Source organism: Oculina patagonica, chromosome 10 (genome assembly GCF_052425735.1).
Source record: "Oculina patagonica isolate OP01 chromosome 10, crgOcupat, whole genome shotgun sequence".
In the NCBI taxonomy this organism is placed as follows: domain Eukaryota; kingdom Metazoa; phylum Cnidaria; class Anthozoa; order Scleractinia; family Oculinidae; genus Oculina; species Oculina patagonica.
In genome coordinates this window covers 17,419,867-17,436,953 of record NC_135767.1, presented here as the reverse complement: position 1 = coordinate 17,436,953, position 17,087 = coordinate 17,419,867, and the positions used below count along the sequence as shown (strand labels likewise).

General features: G+C 39.5%; 2 protein-coding genes across 2 annotated transcripts in view; one reads left to right on the top strand and one right to left on the bottom strand.

Moving 5' to 3' along the window:
• The window catches only part of LOC144628981 (CUB and sushi domain-containing protein 3-like), a 732,439-nt gene that overhangs the window by 504,863 nt on the left and 210,489 nt on the right, over positions 1–17,087 (top strand). The gene's annotated exons all lie outside the window — the stretch shown is intronic.
• The window catches only part of LOC144628752 (protein bark beetle-like), a 58,323-nt gene continuing 52,760 nt past the window's right edge, over positions 11,525–17,087 (bottom strand). The window contains exons 39-42 of the mRNA XM_078486872.1: positions 16,517–16,769; positions 15,917–16,086; positions 14,443–15,329; positions 11,525–11,851 (exon numbers count right to left, since the gene is read on the bottom strand). Of these exons, the coding sequence (XP_078342998.1) occupies positions 11,525–11,851; positions 14,443–15,329; positions 15,917–16,086; positions 16,517–16,769 (1,637 nt within the window). The remainder of the gene's footprint in view (positions 11,852–14,442; positions 15,330–15,916; positions 16,087–16,516; positions 16,770–17,087) is intronic.

Genomic DNA, 17,087 nt, shown 5'->3' with positions numbered 1-17,087 from the left:
TTCGAAAACCCCAGTATTCTACTTTTTAAGTTGATTCCGTTTTATTTGTTTTGCATTAGCTTTAAGCTTCCCATGCAACTCTCCATGTCTTTTGGTTTCAACTGCAACGGGAATAGTAGGTTTGGATTAAAACAATGTCACGATTTATCCGATCGTCTCGAATTCAACACGCGCTCTCGCCATAGATGTCCATTTCAGCCTGGGCTACATATTTTGGAGTGACTCTACAGAAGAAAGCATCAAACGAGCTAATATCGATGGATCAAATATGACAACACTTCACAAATACACAGGGTACTGTACAGGTCTGGCAGTCGAATGGACGTCATCACAGTTGTACTGGATCGAACGGTTTAATAGTACGATATCGGTATCAGACTTAGACGGCAATAACAGGCATGTTTTGGTGTCTTTATATGTTTTTGGGGCACATATAAGTGGAATTGCTCTTGATCCTTACTTTGGGTAAGTTATCACCTAGCAACTAGTGAGTTGGTGCCCTTTATCGTGAAAAGATAACAAAGGGACAAAGACTTAAACTCCTTATATATCATAATAAAATAAAAAAATTTCCGTTGTATAAGCGTCAGAAAAGAAGACGGACGGTCAGATGCTCTAACCACTGGGTTGCAGCGACACTCTTGGCGAGAATGGCGATTTTTGTTGGTTCATTTGTGACACGCCTACTGCAAACTACAACGATCGGTAATAACTTGTCTTGAAATCTGCCCAATTACATCAGCTGTTCTAAACTCCCTTAGAAATTAAGGCATTTTAAAAAGTTTGATTTGTTTGATCAGGAGTCTATTTAACCACTAAAACAAAAGCTACACCCCCCTCCCCCAACCCACCTCCACTCTCCTTCACCCTCCCCAAGCTAAACATTAGGCTTTAAATTATCACGACGCTATAAAGGTCGTGGTTAGTTACTCTATAAGCTCGGGCTTTTTGTTCCTGACTGGATAGCGCAATATTTTTCACCCAACAGGTCAATGTTTTTGACGTACACTCCTGCAATTACTCGGGCCAAGATAGTAAGAGCCACTTTATCAGGCACTCAAGCTGTCTCCATAGTTACCTCTAATCTTCGATGGCCTTTCGTTATTGACCTTGACAGACAAAGCAGACTTGTCTTCTGGGTAGATGGAGCGTTGGGCAGAGTAGAGTCCGTTGATTACTATGGCAACAACAGAAAGTTACTTTTTCAGTCTCATCAACGACCATGGCCCGGCTACTACTATTATGGAGTAACTTTCCTCTCTCCTTTTTTATTCGTCTCTGATCGGGCTACTCATGGAATTTACAAGTTCAACGCCACCAGTGCCAATGGAACAGTTGTGAGTAATGTTAGCATCAGTCAAGGAATTAATGGGCTTGTGGCGTATGACAGTTCCCGGCAGCTACCAGGTATGCACTAAAAACTTCTGCCCCCTCCCCCTAAATGAACTGATTATTTGAAATTAGAATCCGTCAGTCAATTTCAAGAATACACAACTGCCGGTCAATGTTTGATTCAAACTTTAGTTTCCAGTCACAGCCAACCGATTAAAAAAAAGAGAGAAGGCGAGAATTTGAATTTGTCTTTCTCTTTGTTTCATCTAATAAGCATAAAAACGTACGGTCTGTGATCAGAAAATAAATTTTATTTGGTGATCGATCGGCGCTTTAAAAAATATTCATTATCATAATTATTAACAATGGGAAATATAAATCAAACTGGTTTGAAACATTTTAAACCGTAGATAGTATTCAACCATAACACACTTGTAAGTTAACGTTAAAGAAAATGTCACAATTAACTCCAATTAATAACACATTTAACTCCAGTAACTAAACCACAAAGGTGGCTAAAGAAATAAAAATTGAAACCAGCATTAAGTTTAACAGAAGAGAATTTCTTGGGAGATCTGGGGTGCTTACCATTTAGCCAAAAAACCCGGAAATTTCGGTTGAAAGTCAAATGGAACAGCAATTCTCCGGAAATTCCGTTCGAAAATTGTGGAATACGTTTTGAGGTATTCCTTTTATTCCGGTTGGTACGAACCGTCGGAAATTTTCTTACCATTTGAACGAATCTTCCGTTTCCAGGCCCTTTTTAGCACCTCCGCGCGGTTTTAGTGGTGTTTACAATATGGCGTCTTTATACCAATTTAGAACGTGAATGTTCACCTCGACCATAGAAATGCCAGCACTTTTTTAATAGGAGAAATAAGCTGCCTGCCTCTGGTATTCCATGTTGAAATTGTTCATGTGTTCATATTTTTTCTCGGGACAGGATCTAGCTCGAACGTACCAATTTTCACTCGACTGCAAAATTCACTCGAGTTACCTCAAAATAACCTTGTATTCTGTTTAAATCGCGTCATGGAACAGCTGACAGCAGTAAACAGCATCAGCCCATCTTCGTCAAAAAGTTTGTTTTCTACCTCGAAGTATTCAGCTATATCTTAAGAAAACAACACTGAATTTGGCGCTAGATCGAGTGAGCGGGAAGGAACGCCTGGTAGAATAATGGTAAGCGAAATCACATCCGGTTGGTCGTAATATTCGGAAAATCGCTTATACCATTATGCAACGGTCACACCAACCGGATTCTTCTTACAAATGGTAAGCACCCCTGAAAACCAACACAATTTCGTTCCGGAAGTATAAACAGATTTTCTCAATACAACTGAGAAAAAAACTGTTCTATTTTTTTACAAATGATGCTACAAATGTAATTGATTTTGTCATTATTCCACTTTTACTTAGTTAGAGAGATCCCATTATTTCAAAGCGCTTCATCGCCGCCTTTACTTCATCATTATTATTTTTATTTTATTTTAGTGGTAAATAACACAATGAACCCTTGTGTGACGTAAAAATAACGACATTTTCACCTCAGAGTGAAAAGATATTTTCAAAGATCTTTGTATGCCAATTTTGGTGCTATTTACTGGTCTGTAACTATTTCCGTAAGCTTTAGTACTAACCCACTAAACTCTGTTGGGATAAGCGGATAATAGCCCTCTACGAAACCATAAACAAAGTGTATTGTGCATTTAAAAAACATGTATTTAAAATTCTTGTTGTATTCTTATGATGTTTATTATTTCATGCTTTATATTGTAGTGATCACGTGTCCAGCGTTATCTGCACCGTCCAACGGAGGTAGACACGGATGCTCAGGAAATGAAACTGTAGTTTATAATGAAGTCTGTCAGTTCTCTTGTGATAATGGTTATATTGGGTTTGGTTCTCAAGTAAGAAGATGTCAACAAAATGGAACTTGGAGTGGACAAGATTTTACTTGCCAAAGTATGATCTTTAACACTTTTGATAAATATAAATAAATGATAAATAAATTGGAATTTGCAGAGGCATTTTCAGCAAGTGGCTTTTCATTTAGGGGAGCAAGGATGGTGCAGTGGTGAGAGCGCTCGCTTCCCACCAATGTGGCCCGGGTTAGATTTCAGGATCCGGGTCATATGTTGACCGAGTTGTTTGTTGATTCTCTGTCTTTCTGTGATGGTTTTTCTCCGAGATACATGTCGAGATCTCCGGTTTTCCTCCCATCACAAAAACCAACACTTCTAATTCCAACTGGTTCGATCGGGAATTTAAGAGCCATAGATTTGTCAGTCGCAAAACTGTTACGTGCTACCCTCGTTAAAAAAGTTATCTTTTTATTATTTTTCCACTGTTCTCAGGCCGAATTGGAATTTTAAAAGATTAATACGTCATAGTTTAATACTGATTTGCCTCGTACAGTGTTCCTTTTTAAATTTATTTAGCGCCCTCTGGGAGAGCATAATAAGCGAACTGGTAAAAAACTTCTCATTTGGAAGGCCGGTAATACACTTGGATTTCGTTCTCAGGCTTGACTGTTAGAAACACAATGTCAGTGTACCATAGTTAACAGCGCCACACATTTGTATGAAAGTAACCTTACCTACCGTAAATGATAGATTAAGCGCCGCGGCGCTTATTTAATTTTCCCTGTTAACCCTCGGACGTACAAGCAAACTCAACCCCCACCGTCGTACAAGCGGGGAATGGAACCCCTCCCCAGGGTTTTCGTTCTATTAAGGCACAGCGAAATTATTTTGCACTGTGTAGAAAGCACAATTTAATATTTTTTTTTTCGAATGAAATACAAGAGTTACTGGAGGTAACACGAGCACAGTGTTACCCAAATTAGCGCCGCGGCGCCTTTTCGAGTTGCGGCGCTTAATCGATCATTTGGGTAATCAAATTTTGTTCAAGGAGTGAAATTCTGAAGTAAAAATGTACAATGTTAAGGCCTTATTCATTATACTTACAATGTAGTGTTCAAACGTTCTGCTGAAAATGTTTACGTTCAATTACTCTTTTGTAGTTGACAACTGCACCAGCTCCCCATGCTATAATAAAGGTTCATGTGCTTGGCTTCCTGGTGGTTTCAACTGTACCTGTCGGCCAGAATTCTATGGAGAAAACTGTAAGACATGTAAGTTAAAATAAGTCATCTGTCATTTCTTACGTACGCCTGAAACTCGGAACTGAACTATAAGGCCGTTGCCTCCTCAAAAGGACATTTCTCTGGAGCAAAAATGAGCAAAAAAAATTACATTTAAGGACGTTCGCGTTCAAATAATGAGTTACTTGTTTCAGAAATGCAAAAAAAGTTGGCGTCACCGACTTCGTTTCAGAGATAAAGCGTGTGGAAATCTACCCTGATTTTAAAAAATTGGCACGCGTAATTTTGCATGGTTTACAGGGTTTATAGCTAAACATATCGAAGATGAGCAAACGGAGGCAAACGATCTTAGTCACATTTTGTAGAAGTGCACATGTTGCGTAAATAATTCCTAGTGTTTCCATCTTTTTGTAAGACTTGACCCTGGCAAAAGGCATTTGAAACCGTCGCACGGCGAAACAGAAAGCTCAACTGAGCGGTATTCGAACGTGCGTGGGACAAAAAAATCAAACTTTTAATCGATATATTAACAAAACTTAGACAATCGTTAACAAAAGCGATTCGCTAAGAAAAAGTAGGGGTCATCGACCATTTAAGAGAGCAAGTTACCGCAACGGCTACCCACCCTTTTATGTGCTAAGGAAGTTTCCTTAGCGCTCGCGCTCAATGCATGACGAGGCGCGACGTTGCGACATGAATTACGTGCGCAGTAAGGATACGCATAAACAATTAGCGCTAACGTCCTTAGTAAAGTGCTCGCGCGGGTTATTACTCTGTTTATTTGGTCTACCGACGTCCAACTTCTGTGCTTGAACAGCATTCATGAAACAGTGGCCCAATGGTGATTTGACGTTTCCTAAACATTATTGAGAAACATTTCATATCAATTGTTTGGTCATGTGACTTGATATTTTTGCAGCACAACATGGCGGATCAACATCAGAACTCCGTGCACTTCTACTACGAATTGCGCATGCGCGCACTACGATCAGAGTTAGAATGTTCTTCTGAAAATCCTTTTAATGATTCTTTTGTAGTTGACAACTGCACCGGCTGTCCTTGCCATAACAATGGTACATGTACAAGGTACCCGGGTGGGTACAACTGTACTTGTCGACCGGAATTCTACGGAGACAACTGTAAGACTTGTAAGTTAAAACAAAAAATGTGTTTGTAATTTCATCCGTCCTTTCTTACATACGCTTTAAATTAAACTCAGAACTTAACTAAACTAAACTCTGGCCTTGCGGACACCTCACTATTACGGAGAGGAGTCGAAGTCCCGAGGAATAAGCATTACTGAAAATAACTCTCGTTACTACGGACTTCCTGTATTACGGACACCAAATGGTGGTCCCAAAGGTGTCTGTAATAGAGGGAGTTGACTGTATTACGCCAAATGCCTCCCCTAAGAGACATGTCTGGAGCCAAAATGAGCAATGTTAAGTCCATATAAAATTTACATTTAATATAGTGCTCGCGCGATTATTACTTAGTTCATTTGGTCCACTGACGTCCAACTTCAGGGTTAATCAAAACTATAACAAAATTCTCGAACGTGATTGGTTATCAGCAGCCCAATTTGAGCACTAATAGGACAGTGTACGCGTCATGCTTGTAGTTGGACAGTGTAATAGGACAGTTGCCTGTGTAATTGGACAGTACGCGTCATTTTGCGCGCGCCCCTGTTGTGCATTTGTTGAGTAAACTGTTATGTTTTGCATTATTCACGAAAACGTTCAGCCATTTCACCGGTAAAGTTCGTTTGTTTCTCAAATTTTGTCATAGTTTTGATTAATTGGTAACAGGACTTCGTGTCGTCCAATTCTGTCTGAAATCATCCTCGCGATTAAACAAATACAACACCAATTCTTCGGTTCATGCAGAGTTAAAATGTTCCTCTGAAAGTTCTTTTAATGATTCTTTTGTAGTTGACAACTGTACCAGCTCTCCATGCCTCAATGATGGCACATGTACAAGGTACCCGGGTGGATACAACTGCACTTGTCGACCGGAATTCTACGGAGACAACTGTGAGAGTAAGTTGAAAGAAGGTGAAACAAGTTTGCATTTCTATGTTATTTCTTACGAACGTTTTCAACTCAGTCAATAGCCTGAATTTCAGACATCCCTCTGCGGTCGCCTACTTCCCAGAAGGGACGTCTGAACACATCTGGCCCTAATGCCGTCCGGTGACGTCACTACCCGAAAACCGGGTAGCGATTTTGATTGGTTGATTTAAAAATTATTTGCATAATTATGTGAAATTATGACTGAATTTTGCCGCGCGAGGATTGCAATTTGAAAACGTTTGGAAACAGTTCGAAAGAGTTCACCTTCCCAGAAATGAATTTATTAGTCATTTACCTTGATTTCATTACTTTATTATTTTACCTACGGATGAAGAATAGTAATGGAAACCGGTAGGTTTTAAGTTGGCGCCATTCGTCGCTTCGACATGCAGTGTTTTGCCAAATTTATACGTATTCTTGTTTTGTCAACAAAACCTGCAGCCTCGATGAGCCAGTGATTTCTGAACCCAGTGTCCACCGTCAAGTAGGATATTTTTGTATTGAATTCCGTTTCTTGATGCCTCTGTAACCGTCTAAATTGATTCATTTAAGTACTCAAGAGTGTGTTGTTTTTGTCCGCTGCGTAACATATTATATTTTGATCGCTAGATAAAGCAAATCAGTTCAGATTAAATCGGTTTCGTAAAAGAATATAGCCTGCAGTCGATTACAATCTCATTCATTTGTCTCAAGTTTCCAATAGTTTACTATTAGGGCAATGGTCAAAACTATTGGACTCAGACAGGACCCACCACTGTGCAAAAAGACAGGTGGTCTCTCCATGTACCCCCCCCCCCTCCCCACCCTAAAAGATGGTGTGTTGCTTGTATAGCCTCCACTCTATCAGGAGTAGAAAATGAGAAAAAGATTCAAACCTGCCAGTACCAATTCTCCAGCAATGCAAGCTTCATGCGCACCTAATATAAAAGTCTCAACTTGAATTTTGAGGCCAAAAAATTTGTCCATTTGGCTAATCAGACAGGTGGTATCTTGCATAGCCCCCCGACCCCTACACAAGGTGGGTCCTCGCCGAGTACACTTGTTATGACCACTTCCCTTAAAACAATTTTATACCCTGTAATCCTTTATTGAAGCGATTTTTCTTTCACAATTTCATGGCCTCGACAGAAACTTTTCCGCATAAATTAAAACCAAAGTGTTGTTACATCACTGGACGGCATTAGGGCCAGATGTGTTCAGACGTCCCTTCTGGGGAGTAGGCGACCACAGAGGGATGTCTGAAATTCAGGCTTCTCAGTCAATAGCTTGCAGGCTATAGCCTCCTGTACGGGATATGAAGAAATGTGATTTAAGGAGAACACATTTCTGTGGAGTAGAAGCAGAACCAAATTGTGTCAACTCTTTTTTTTAGAGATAACTCTCTGCTCTTTATTGGTCCTCGTCATCCGTAAGCCGCTGCTATTGAATTTTTTTGTTTCTTGTGGTTTCGGGGATAAGTAACTTTCAAGTGACTATTTACATTATTTTGATTTTGTTTACAAGGTTAGTGCAATTTTTTGGAATAGATATAACTATACTGACTTTTACGTTGAATGTTTGCTACTGTAATTATTGGGTTTTTCCACCAGCGTCAGAGGAAAGTAGATGAAGACCCCTATAATGTCGTTCTTCCTAGAAATAGTACGCAATTAGGGTTTCAGCATTTCAGTCTATCAAATTGAAAACCGTTGATGTCGAGAAAAAAAAAACACTGAAAAAATGCGGATCTGCAACATCCGAGGATTGCATAAAAACAAGCCTATGAAAAGCCTCATGCAAAAACTTTAGTTTACTACACGGACAAGATCCAAATGCATTTGTTGTTTCAAAACTGCTTTTCAATACAATAATTTTTGTATTGACTGTCCTTTTTGTTTTTTCTTATTTTCGCATTACAAGACATCTTTTCTACCGCCTTTGCAACTACTCGAACAGAAGGATCCAAGCAAAAGAGTGCTATCATTGTAGGAGCTTGTGTGGGTGGTGTTTTGTTCGTGGTTATCACAAGCATTGGTCTTGTGTTCGCTTACAAGAGACGTAACAGGTGAGAAGAACTGAACGCCAATGAGTATCATTCAATTCGTTAAATCCAATGCAGTCAAGAGGTCACTTATCCAAATCTTGGAAATCGTTCCTCACATTCACGGCTTCACTTATACAGAAAAAAAGAACCTGCATTTTCCCAAGTTAGGCTAAACAGGTTCTTAAATAATTTAGGTAATTTAATAGCACAAATTTAGGCAATTTAGGTTCTTAATAGGTTCTTATTTTCTGAAAAAAAATTACATTGTTGTGTATGGAGTTTTAAGTGGTATTCAGGCTTTACTTTATATTTATATTTTTGTGATTGTATCAGTGATATTTTATGATTTTCAACATGAGCATTTACATTGCAACTGGAGTGATAAGGCTCCTAGGTGTCTCTAAATAGGATCCAAATCGATTTCGAAAAAATAATAAGAACCTGTTTCCAAATTTTAGGCGAAAGAGGTTCTTATAAAGAGAGTGGCAGTCTAACAGGTTCTTACAAATTATGTTCTTACTCGCGGTTTCTACTGTATATAAACGTTTCCACTTCCTTGCCGTATTCAAGGTTATGACCGTCAATACACTTTCCTTTTTCCTCTAAAGATTCTTTAACCACAGTTCAAAGAAGTTGACCGACGACCCAATGCTTCCAACATAACTTCTGAAGGACAAGCCACTAACATAGAAAACTTGTAGTTTTATGCCTTGTGAATCGAAGTTGCATATTATCTACTTCACCATTAATCTGGGTTTCTGATATCTTGCATTAGTATATAATAAAACAGTGGATAGCGTTTGGCTACTCAAACATGGGATATCCTTTGCTATTCACCTCCGAGCAACTCGCGTGAGAAAACTGTAATCGTTGACGGGAATAAATGAGTTAAAAGTAATCATTTTTGGGTTATATTATCTCACTGTTTTAGTTTATACTAAAAAAATTATTCACCTCAGTGTCGGTGTCTAGTGGTGGAAATTTACTTCACCGTTTCGCGGCTCGGTAAATATCCACAACTGTTGTTAAATACATCAAATGTGTACTCACTCCATTGTTGACCTGACCTAAAGCTGCTAAACATCAGAGCTCAAAGCTTTAAGTGAGCTGTTGAAGTTAAAGGCATTTTTGTATTGTCTACTTTCACTTCGAAAATACTCGGACAAAACTGAAAATGGAAAAATTCGTAAAATGCTGATTTGTTTTACCAAGAAAATTTTGCTTTGCTATTTTTTAAACATTGAACAGCAGGTCAGTGAAACAACTGCTACATATCCACATCTCCCATGCTATCATATTAACTTTTCTGATATCTGATGGCACTATTCATGATTGGATTTTAACTGATCGCGTGACGCGATTGTGTTCATCCGCGGAGGGCACTATCAGCGCATAATGCCCTACCGACGAAAATACCCGGATGGATAGTACCTGTCCGTCCAAAAAGGTAAAAAAAGTTCAAGATGCTCGTTTTCTAATGGGCGCGCGGAAGAAAATTTAGTGGTGAACAATAATCGGAACTATCGGTCTGATAGTTGCCTCTTGGAAATTTGATGTTCTTAAAACTAGTATATCTTTTAACATCAAATTTCCACGCGGCGTAAACAAGCAAAGCATTATGCCTCTCTGGTATAAAAGCAGCCAGTCTAATTTAAGGTTGGCTTAATGACGTGTGAAACGGCGAAGAAGTGTACGCCATAGATTTCGACTGAAAAAGGATAGATGTTTAGTTTCAGCTCAACTTTATTTGCACAGCTAATGGTAGGGCTTTACATTATATGTGAATAATGTTAAAGATCCGATTGTAGTTTTAACTTTATTTTAAATATCGAGTACCGTGATCTTTGCCATGCATGCATAAAAGCTCCTCTTAGTCAAATTATGGCAATAATACTTAGCATGCCAGTAGTAGAAGTCAAAAAATTTGAACGAAACTTCGAACGGAAGCCTCTTTGTCAGCTTTGTTCCACTTTGAGAACCCAAAGGGTTCGTTGCTACAATTATCTCTAATAACTACTATATGGATTTGAATATAATAATCGATGGCTAAAAACGTATGGAAATACATTGGAATCTTACTTTAATAATAGAGGGAAAAGGTTACGACGCCCGGCAAACATCAAAGGAGCAAACAAACAGGTCAAGATTTAGGTTGGAAGGTCCATGACAGTGCACATCTTTTGCTTTGCGCTCATACACTATGCATGAGTTACGTAGTGGTTTCATTGGTTAGTTGCATGAACACACGTAACCACCTAATGTATTTTGTCAGGTTTTGTGCAGAGGGTCAATCCCCAAAATAGCGAACAAAAACCTAGAACAAAGAAAATTGCCGGGCTTCATAACCTATTCCCTCTAATAACTATGAATAAACATCGCACTATTTTTAATGGCAAGATCGTCGGTCACTTCAAAACGTAGTTCCCATTAAAAGCAGTTGTTTACCTGAGTGTAGTTGTTTTTGCTTTCAGTTACAGCGTGTTCAGACTAAAATATTTACCCATGGCTATTTTCAAGCTTTTATCTAAATCCATGCATGCTATGCTACCATATTAAAGGGACTACGTCACGGGGATTTAACAGATTTTTGGTCTAAACTGTTTTAAAATTAGTGGTAGGCAACTTAATCAATGAAAAAAAAAATATCTTTGAGCATCTGAAGGAAGATATAACCTTAATTTGCAGATAGAAATCAATCTACGGCTATATCGATTTTTGGAAGACACGCTGAAACAACTTGAAAAGTTAAGCCTTCATTTTTCAAATTGCAATCCATTTCCATCCGAGCCATCTGCAGCCAGAAAGACACAGCTAGACAGTTTCAGTGCTCGAATACAGCATTTTTTAATAAAACTGGATCATTATTTTTAGTTTTCCTACGACATAAATATAAATTTTGGCTGTTCAAAAATCCGGTAAAATTCGTGACAAAGCCCCTTTGAGGGTTAACACGAGGTTTTCCTTTGGATTTCCTTCCTGGTCTTGTTTCCATCAGTGCAAGACGTTTTTCAAATCTTCCATTTTCAAGCCTTCAACGACACCACCCTCTGAAGTGGAAGGAAGGGAGTTCACGAAGCTTCCGGTCACTGCTGCTAGGCGAGAATCCTGTATGGGCGGGGCCTGATGGTCGATAGCCACATTAACTTTGCGTTTCCACATCCGGGACAGGATGGCGAGTGCAAGGAGAACGACGATGAAGACGAAGAACCCGCCAATGGAAATTCCCATAATAATCATAGGTTTCTTATACCAGCTCTTGGTCGGTGCAGAAGCTGTAATCTCTTTGGGATTTGCTTTAGTTGATACAGTTGTGGTGCTCTTTTTTTCAGCTGCAGGAAAATAAACGGGATGTTATATTTATTTCATAGGTACTGAGATTTACTCATGGAAATCGTAGCGAGTAAAAATCGTACTGATTCAGAGCTTAGCCAATCATAAACGCGAACGATGTTTTTTTCACTAGTGAAAAAACATCGTTCGTCCAATCAGCAACGCGAACGATGAAATTTCACTAGTGATGAATGAACGTATAGGGTTGCACGGCAGCCGTTGCACACAAATCGCGGGCTTTGAAAATTAAAACAGAAGAAATATTTGCTTCTAACTTGTGTTCTATTGAAGAGTTTACTTCATTTAACGTCAAGAAAGCAATAATCGCTCTTTACAAAACTCAGCAAGATGTAAACACTACTGGAGAAGACTTTGGAAGGCGAGGAAAATCGAAGATTACTCCGCTGTGGAACTCAATAATTATTCTTACCCGGCTGTGAATTTAAAATCTCAAGCTAAAGAACGATAAAGACGGCAATGAATACGAGCTTACTTTGCTTCAAAGTTTACTAGAATACTGGTAAGTAGGCTATGACATTTTTTAACGGTATATTCATTGAAGGGGAAAACGTTTTGCCATTTATATGATTACAATAAATCTAGTCAACAAATCTATCGCGAGTAGCACGCTGCCAAGGTGGAAATGACTCGGACAGCGACTTGATTCAGTTGATTAGTTGAACGTGAATTTTTCATAGCAGTTAGCGACCTGTTATAGCAGACACTCGACTTTAAGAACGTGAAATTCTAATTTTGAGCTTTTATAGTTTAAAGGCAATTTAGAATTCAAAATACCTTTGACCATTCATTAGCTTTGAATCACTTTTTGTCTCAACACCGTTTTGTGTACTTTCGCTTGTTTGTAATCATGACACGAAAAAATCTCAGTTCCAATAAAATAAACAAATTACACCATGGAAAATGCTTTGTACGATTTTTATTCACTCGTTGAGGTGCATCAAAAAACTCACTCGTTCGCTACGCTCACTCGTTCGTTTTCTGGTACTACTCAACTCGTGAATAAAAATCGTACGCGCGCATTTTCTATGGAGTAATCTCTATGTACACCCTTTTTATATAACAATATTCTTTTTCCGTTCCAGGGTGAATAGTTTTTTTTTCTGCCGATGTTAGGCTGAAAACTTTTTTGTGAATATTCTTAGATTATAGCGTATAACATTTCCGTTTTTGAATGTATTGGGGTATCAATTACAAGTATTTGGTGTCTAGATCTGTATCATGTTTCATTGTGTACGTGTTCCATCGCATTTCGTTGCAGCTAGCATCGACCATTTGGCTAGTGCAGGTTTTTATTCTGTTATTGGCTAGTTTTGCCGTTTAAAGAAAGGAAGAATTTTATACGGTTTACTGAAACATATAATTGTATTGTATTACAAATTTTCAACACAAAATTATATTCTTTTCACAATCTCAGCCTCGGGTTTATTCTTTTAAATATTCTGAAAATTTCGCAAATTTCAGCCTCGATATTCTTATAAACTATGTTATTATAAAAAATGAAGAGTGTATATAACTAGACACTTGTTCTGGTCTACAGACGAACGTCCCTTTGCGACTTCTGCGACCACCCCCGTTAACGGCCACTTTTTCAAAATGCCAATTTTTTTTTCTTGTCGAATCACTGTACTCGGAATCTACACAGGAATCGTAAGTGACCAACTCTCATGGGCAACCGCGACCACTTCACATGATCCGACCTCGATGCGAACGTCAGTTGGGTAGCGATTGGGAGTCACGTTACAACCGTGGTATGGCAATTAAATTGGTTCTCAGATATAAGAACATTTTATTTCTTAATTCTCATACAGGCGATGCTCGCGACAGTCTAAGGTTCAATGCTACTTACACTGCTAGTATCGCAGAAACTGCACTGGGCGAACTAAAACCTTTTGAATTACTAGATGTTCTTTTGACGCTGACGTTCTCGTCACGCAATCTTTCCTCCCCAACGAAACCAAAAAAACGTCTGCGTAGGAGGCTAGATATTGGCCGTTTTTATACTAGAGACGAGTAACCCGTCTAGACGAGCTTCGGCAAAATTTTGTTGCTCGTCTGGTTATGCGTCTCTAGTATAAAGACGGGCACAAGACGAGTTACCCGTCTAGACGAGCTACTTTTCGAAATGCGTCTTGAAAGACGGATAACGAAAGGAAGCTCGTCTAGTCGCGTAACTCGTCTTGTGCCCGTCTTTATACTAGAGACGCATAACCAGACGAGCAACAAAATTTTTGCCGAAGCTCGTCTAGACGGGTTACTCGTCTCTAGTATAAAAACGGCCATTTTCTCGAATAAAGATGGATGCATTTGTGCAAGTATTAATCCTCTCAAATGACTACAAGCTATGACTCAAAATGCAGTCCCCCCGTGTCACTCGTTTTTGTCTTTTCTATGAGCGATATGGGCAACCCGGCTTCATGCTCTCAGGAAACCTTAGGCTCGCTGTCCGATTCAGTGTCTAAACTGAAGATCGTTATGTCTAACTGAGGGAAAGCAGTAGCTTGGGCAATATAAGTTCATGTTGCAGGGTTAAAAGTACAGATGTAGTCTAAAGAAATTACAATACCTTCCGTAGTAAGCGTAGTAACTACTGTAGTAATCTCACTCGGAGCTATAGTAATTGCTGACTCAGCAAAAACATTCACCGTGACGTCAGTTTGGCGGGAACACGATGGCGTGCCGAGGTCACGTGCAGTAATCACCAGCCGATATTCTTTCGCCTTTAGCTCACCGACAACCGTCAGTTCACCACTTTCTTCCCCCACTGTGAAAGCTCCGTCAAGGCTGCTTGAGAAGGACAAGCTATACTCCACTCTTCCGTTGAGCCCGCTGTCTCGATCAGTAGCGGATACCACAGTCAGTATAGTTCCCGGATGAGTATTCTGTGAGATGTTAATCCATTTTGTGTAAGGAGAGAGGAAAACAGGACAGTTATCATTCACGTCAACAATACTGATGTATATAAATACGAAGCTTGACTGGCGCGGAGTTCCATTGTCTGACGCCACGATCTTCAGTTTAAACAGGCGCTGAGACGAACTCTCGTAATCCAAAGCCGACGACGTAAAGATTTCACCCGAAATGCTATCGATTATAAAAGCGGGGCTCAAATCATTGACATCGTCTAACGAGAAAAAGAGCTGTGCGTTTCGTTCTGAGTCGGCATCGCTCGCCTGAACTCGGAGAATTTTCGTTCCGATTGGACTGTTTTCCAACACAGACGCATTGTAAAACGCAGCAGCAAAACTCGGAGCGTGTAGGTTTGGTTTCGCTGTCGTGTTGCACGCCTCACCGTCATATCCCGGATAACACTCACAAGTATTCGGTAAAATACAATCTCCTTTGTTAGAACAGTGATTGAGACTGAAACAGTCGGCCTCACTGCATGCTGGGCCATGCCATAGAGGTTCGCAGGCGCAAGTGTCATAACCAGTACAAACACCATGATCTACAAAGAAAATATGCATTTTTGAGTGAGTAAATGCGTGTGGCAATGATCCGTCATTTGTCAATGACTTCTGATGTTTTCTAATCGAGACGGCAGACGTATCCAAAACTGTGTTTGGCACATACATTATACATCCCTTTTGCGTGTTGAATTCTTCCCCGGCGAGAATGTAGTCTATATAAATGCTCGTAATCCTTGATTTTTTTTCTAGAGCGCAAGGAAGAACCATTCAGACTTGCCGAACGGATCTCTCAAAAGCTACGTCAACATGCAGTGTCTGATCGAATTTCAGACGTCTGACTCTTCTGAGCAGAGGAAAAAATCAACGCACGTCTTTTCACCGGTTAGGTAAAGGTAAAATCCATGTCCGAGCCAAGTGGCTCATCAGGCCGGTGTATATCTCATAATCAGGTTTCTGGAGAATGAAGGAACTAGGTGTATTTCTTTTTCCTCTAAGATGGAAAACTAGCCAATCAACTGCAGGGTTACCCTTAGCAATCTCTCCCAACCTTACTCTTCTGAAAACCATTACCTGCCACTCTAAAGTAATTTAACGTAAATATAAACTGTTGCTACAGCGTCCCTACCTGAACAATAATTAACGCCTTCACAAGACGCATTTGAGCAGTCGAGCCCAGTATACCCCACATCACATTTACAAAACTCAGCTTCTAAGCACTGACCATGTCCAGAACAATTGTTCACCAAAAGACATGAGGGAACGCTGCAATTGACACCGCTGAAGCCAGCGTAACATCTGAAATTTAAAGCAACAAAACCGTTGCAAAAAAATGCTAGAGCTTCAGTTGAAGGGTCAACTGTGAAAAGATCAGACGAGACGAAACGAAGCCTTTCAAGGCGAGAGGAGGCAAGAAGAGGCCAGTTGTTTTATAGTATGCATTTGCATGCATCTTTTAAAATCTTTCATATATCTATGCTTATGTCTTTTAGTTGTAATAAACTTGTTGTAATAAACTTGTTGTCATTTAGTTGTAATAAACTACCCCAACAGCTATGTTGATCGTTTTATCGTGCTAAATTAAAAGTATTCTTTTTTCATAAACATTCATTCATTAATTCATTCATTCTTTCGTTTGTTCGTTTGTTTGTCCACTCATTTACTGAATCATTTTTTAACAGAGGCAAGGCGAGACAAAGACGAGGCCTTGTGAGGCGATTAAGCTTACCTGCAAGAAAGATTCTCGCCTTTTTCCTGCATACAAACTCCATTTCCACTACAGTTTCCAAGGCTCGCGCAATCTATTACGTCACTACAGTCGTCACCTTGAAATTCTGGGTAACACTGACATGTGTTACTTGATACGCACTCACCCTGACCTGAACATTGGTTGACGCCTGCGCAGTCAGGGAGAGCACAGCTGACACCAGTCCAGCCGGGATTGCAGTCGCACTTAAAGAGAGCTACGCAATGCCCATGACCTATAAAAAGTGTTCAGGGAAACACATTTTCAGTGATTCCTGCTGCATATTTAAAGAATAACTTGCTGATTATGGACTGTCTGAGATGTCGTTTGATGTTAGTTTTTTCCTCTTTTAAAATAAAGAATTTTTTCAGTTTTAAAGATCCCATTCCTGATGCTATTAGATCCTTTGTTGTTTATCAATTCACTTGTGCGGGATGTAACTCCCGTTATATTGGCGAGACATTCCCGTCATTTTTCAACAAGGATCAAAGAGCATACTTTAACTGATAAAAATTTACATGTTTTTTAACACCTTAACAGTTCATCTAATTGC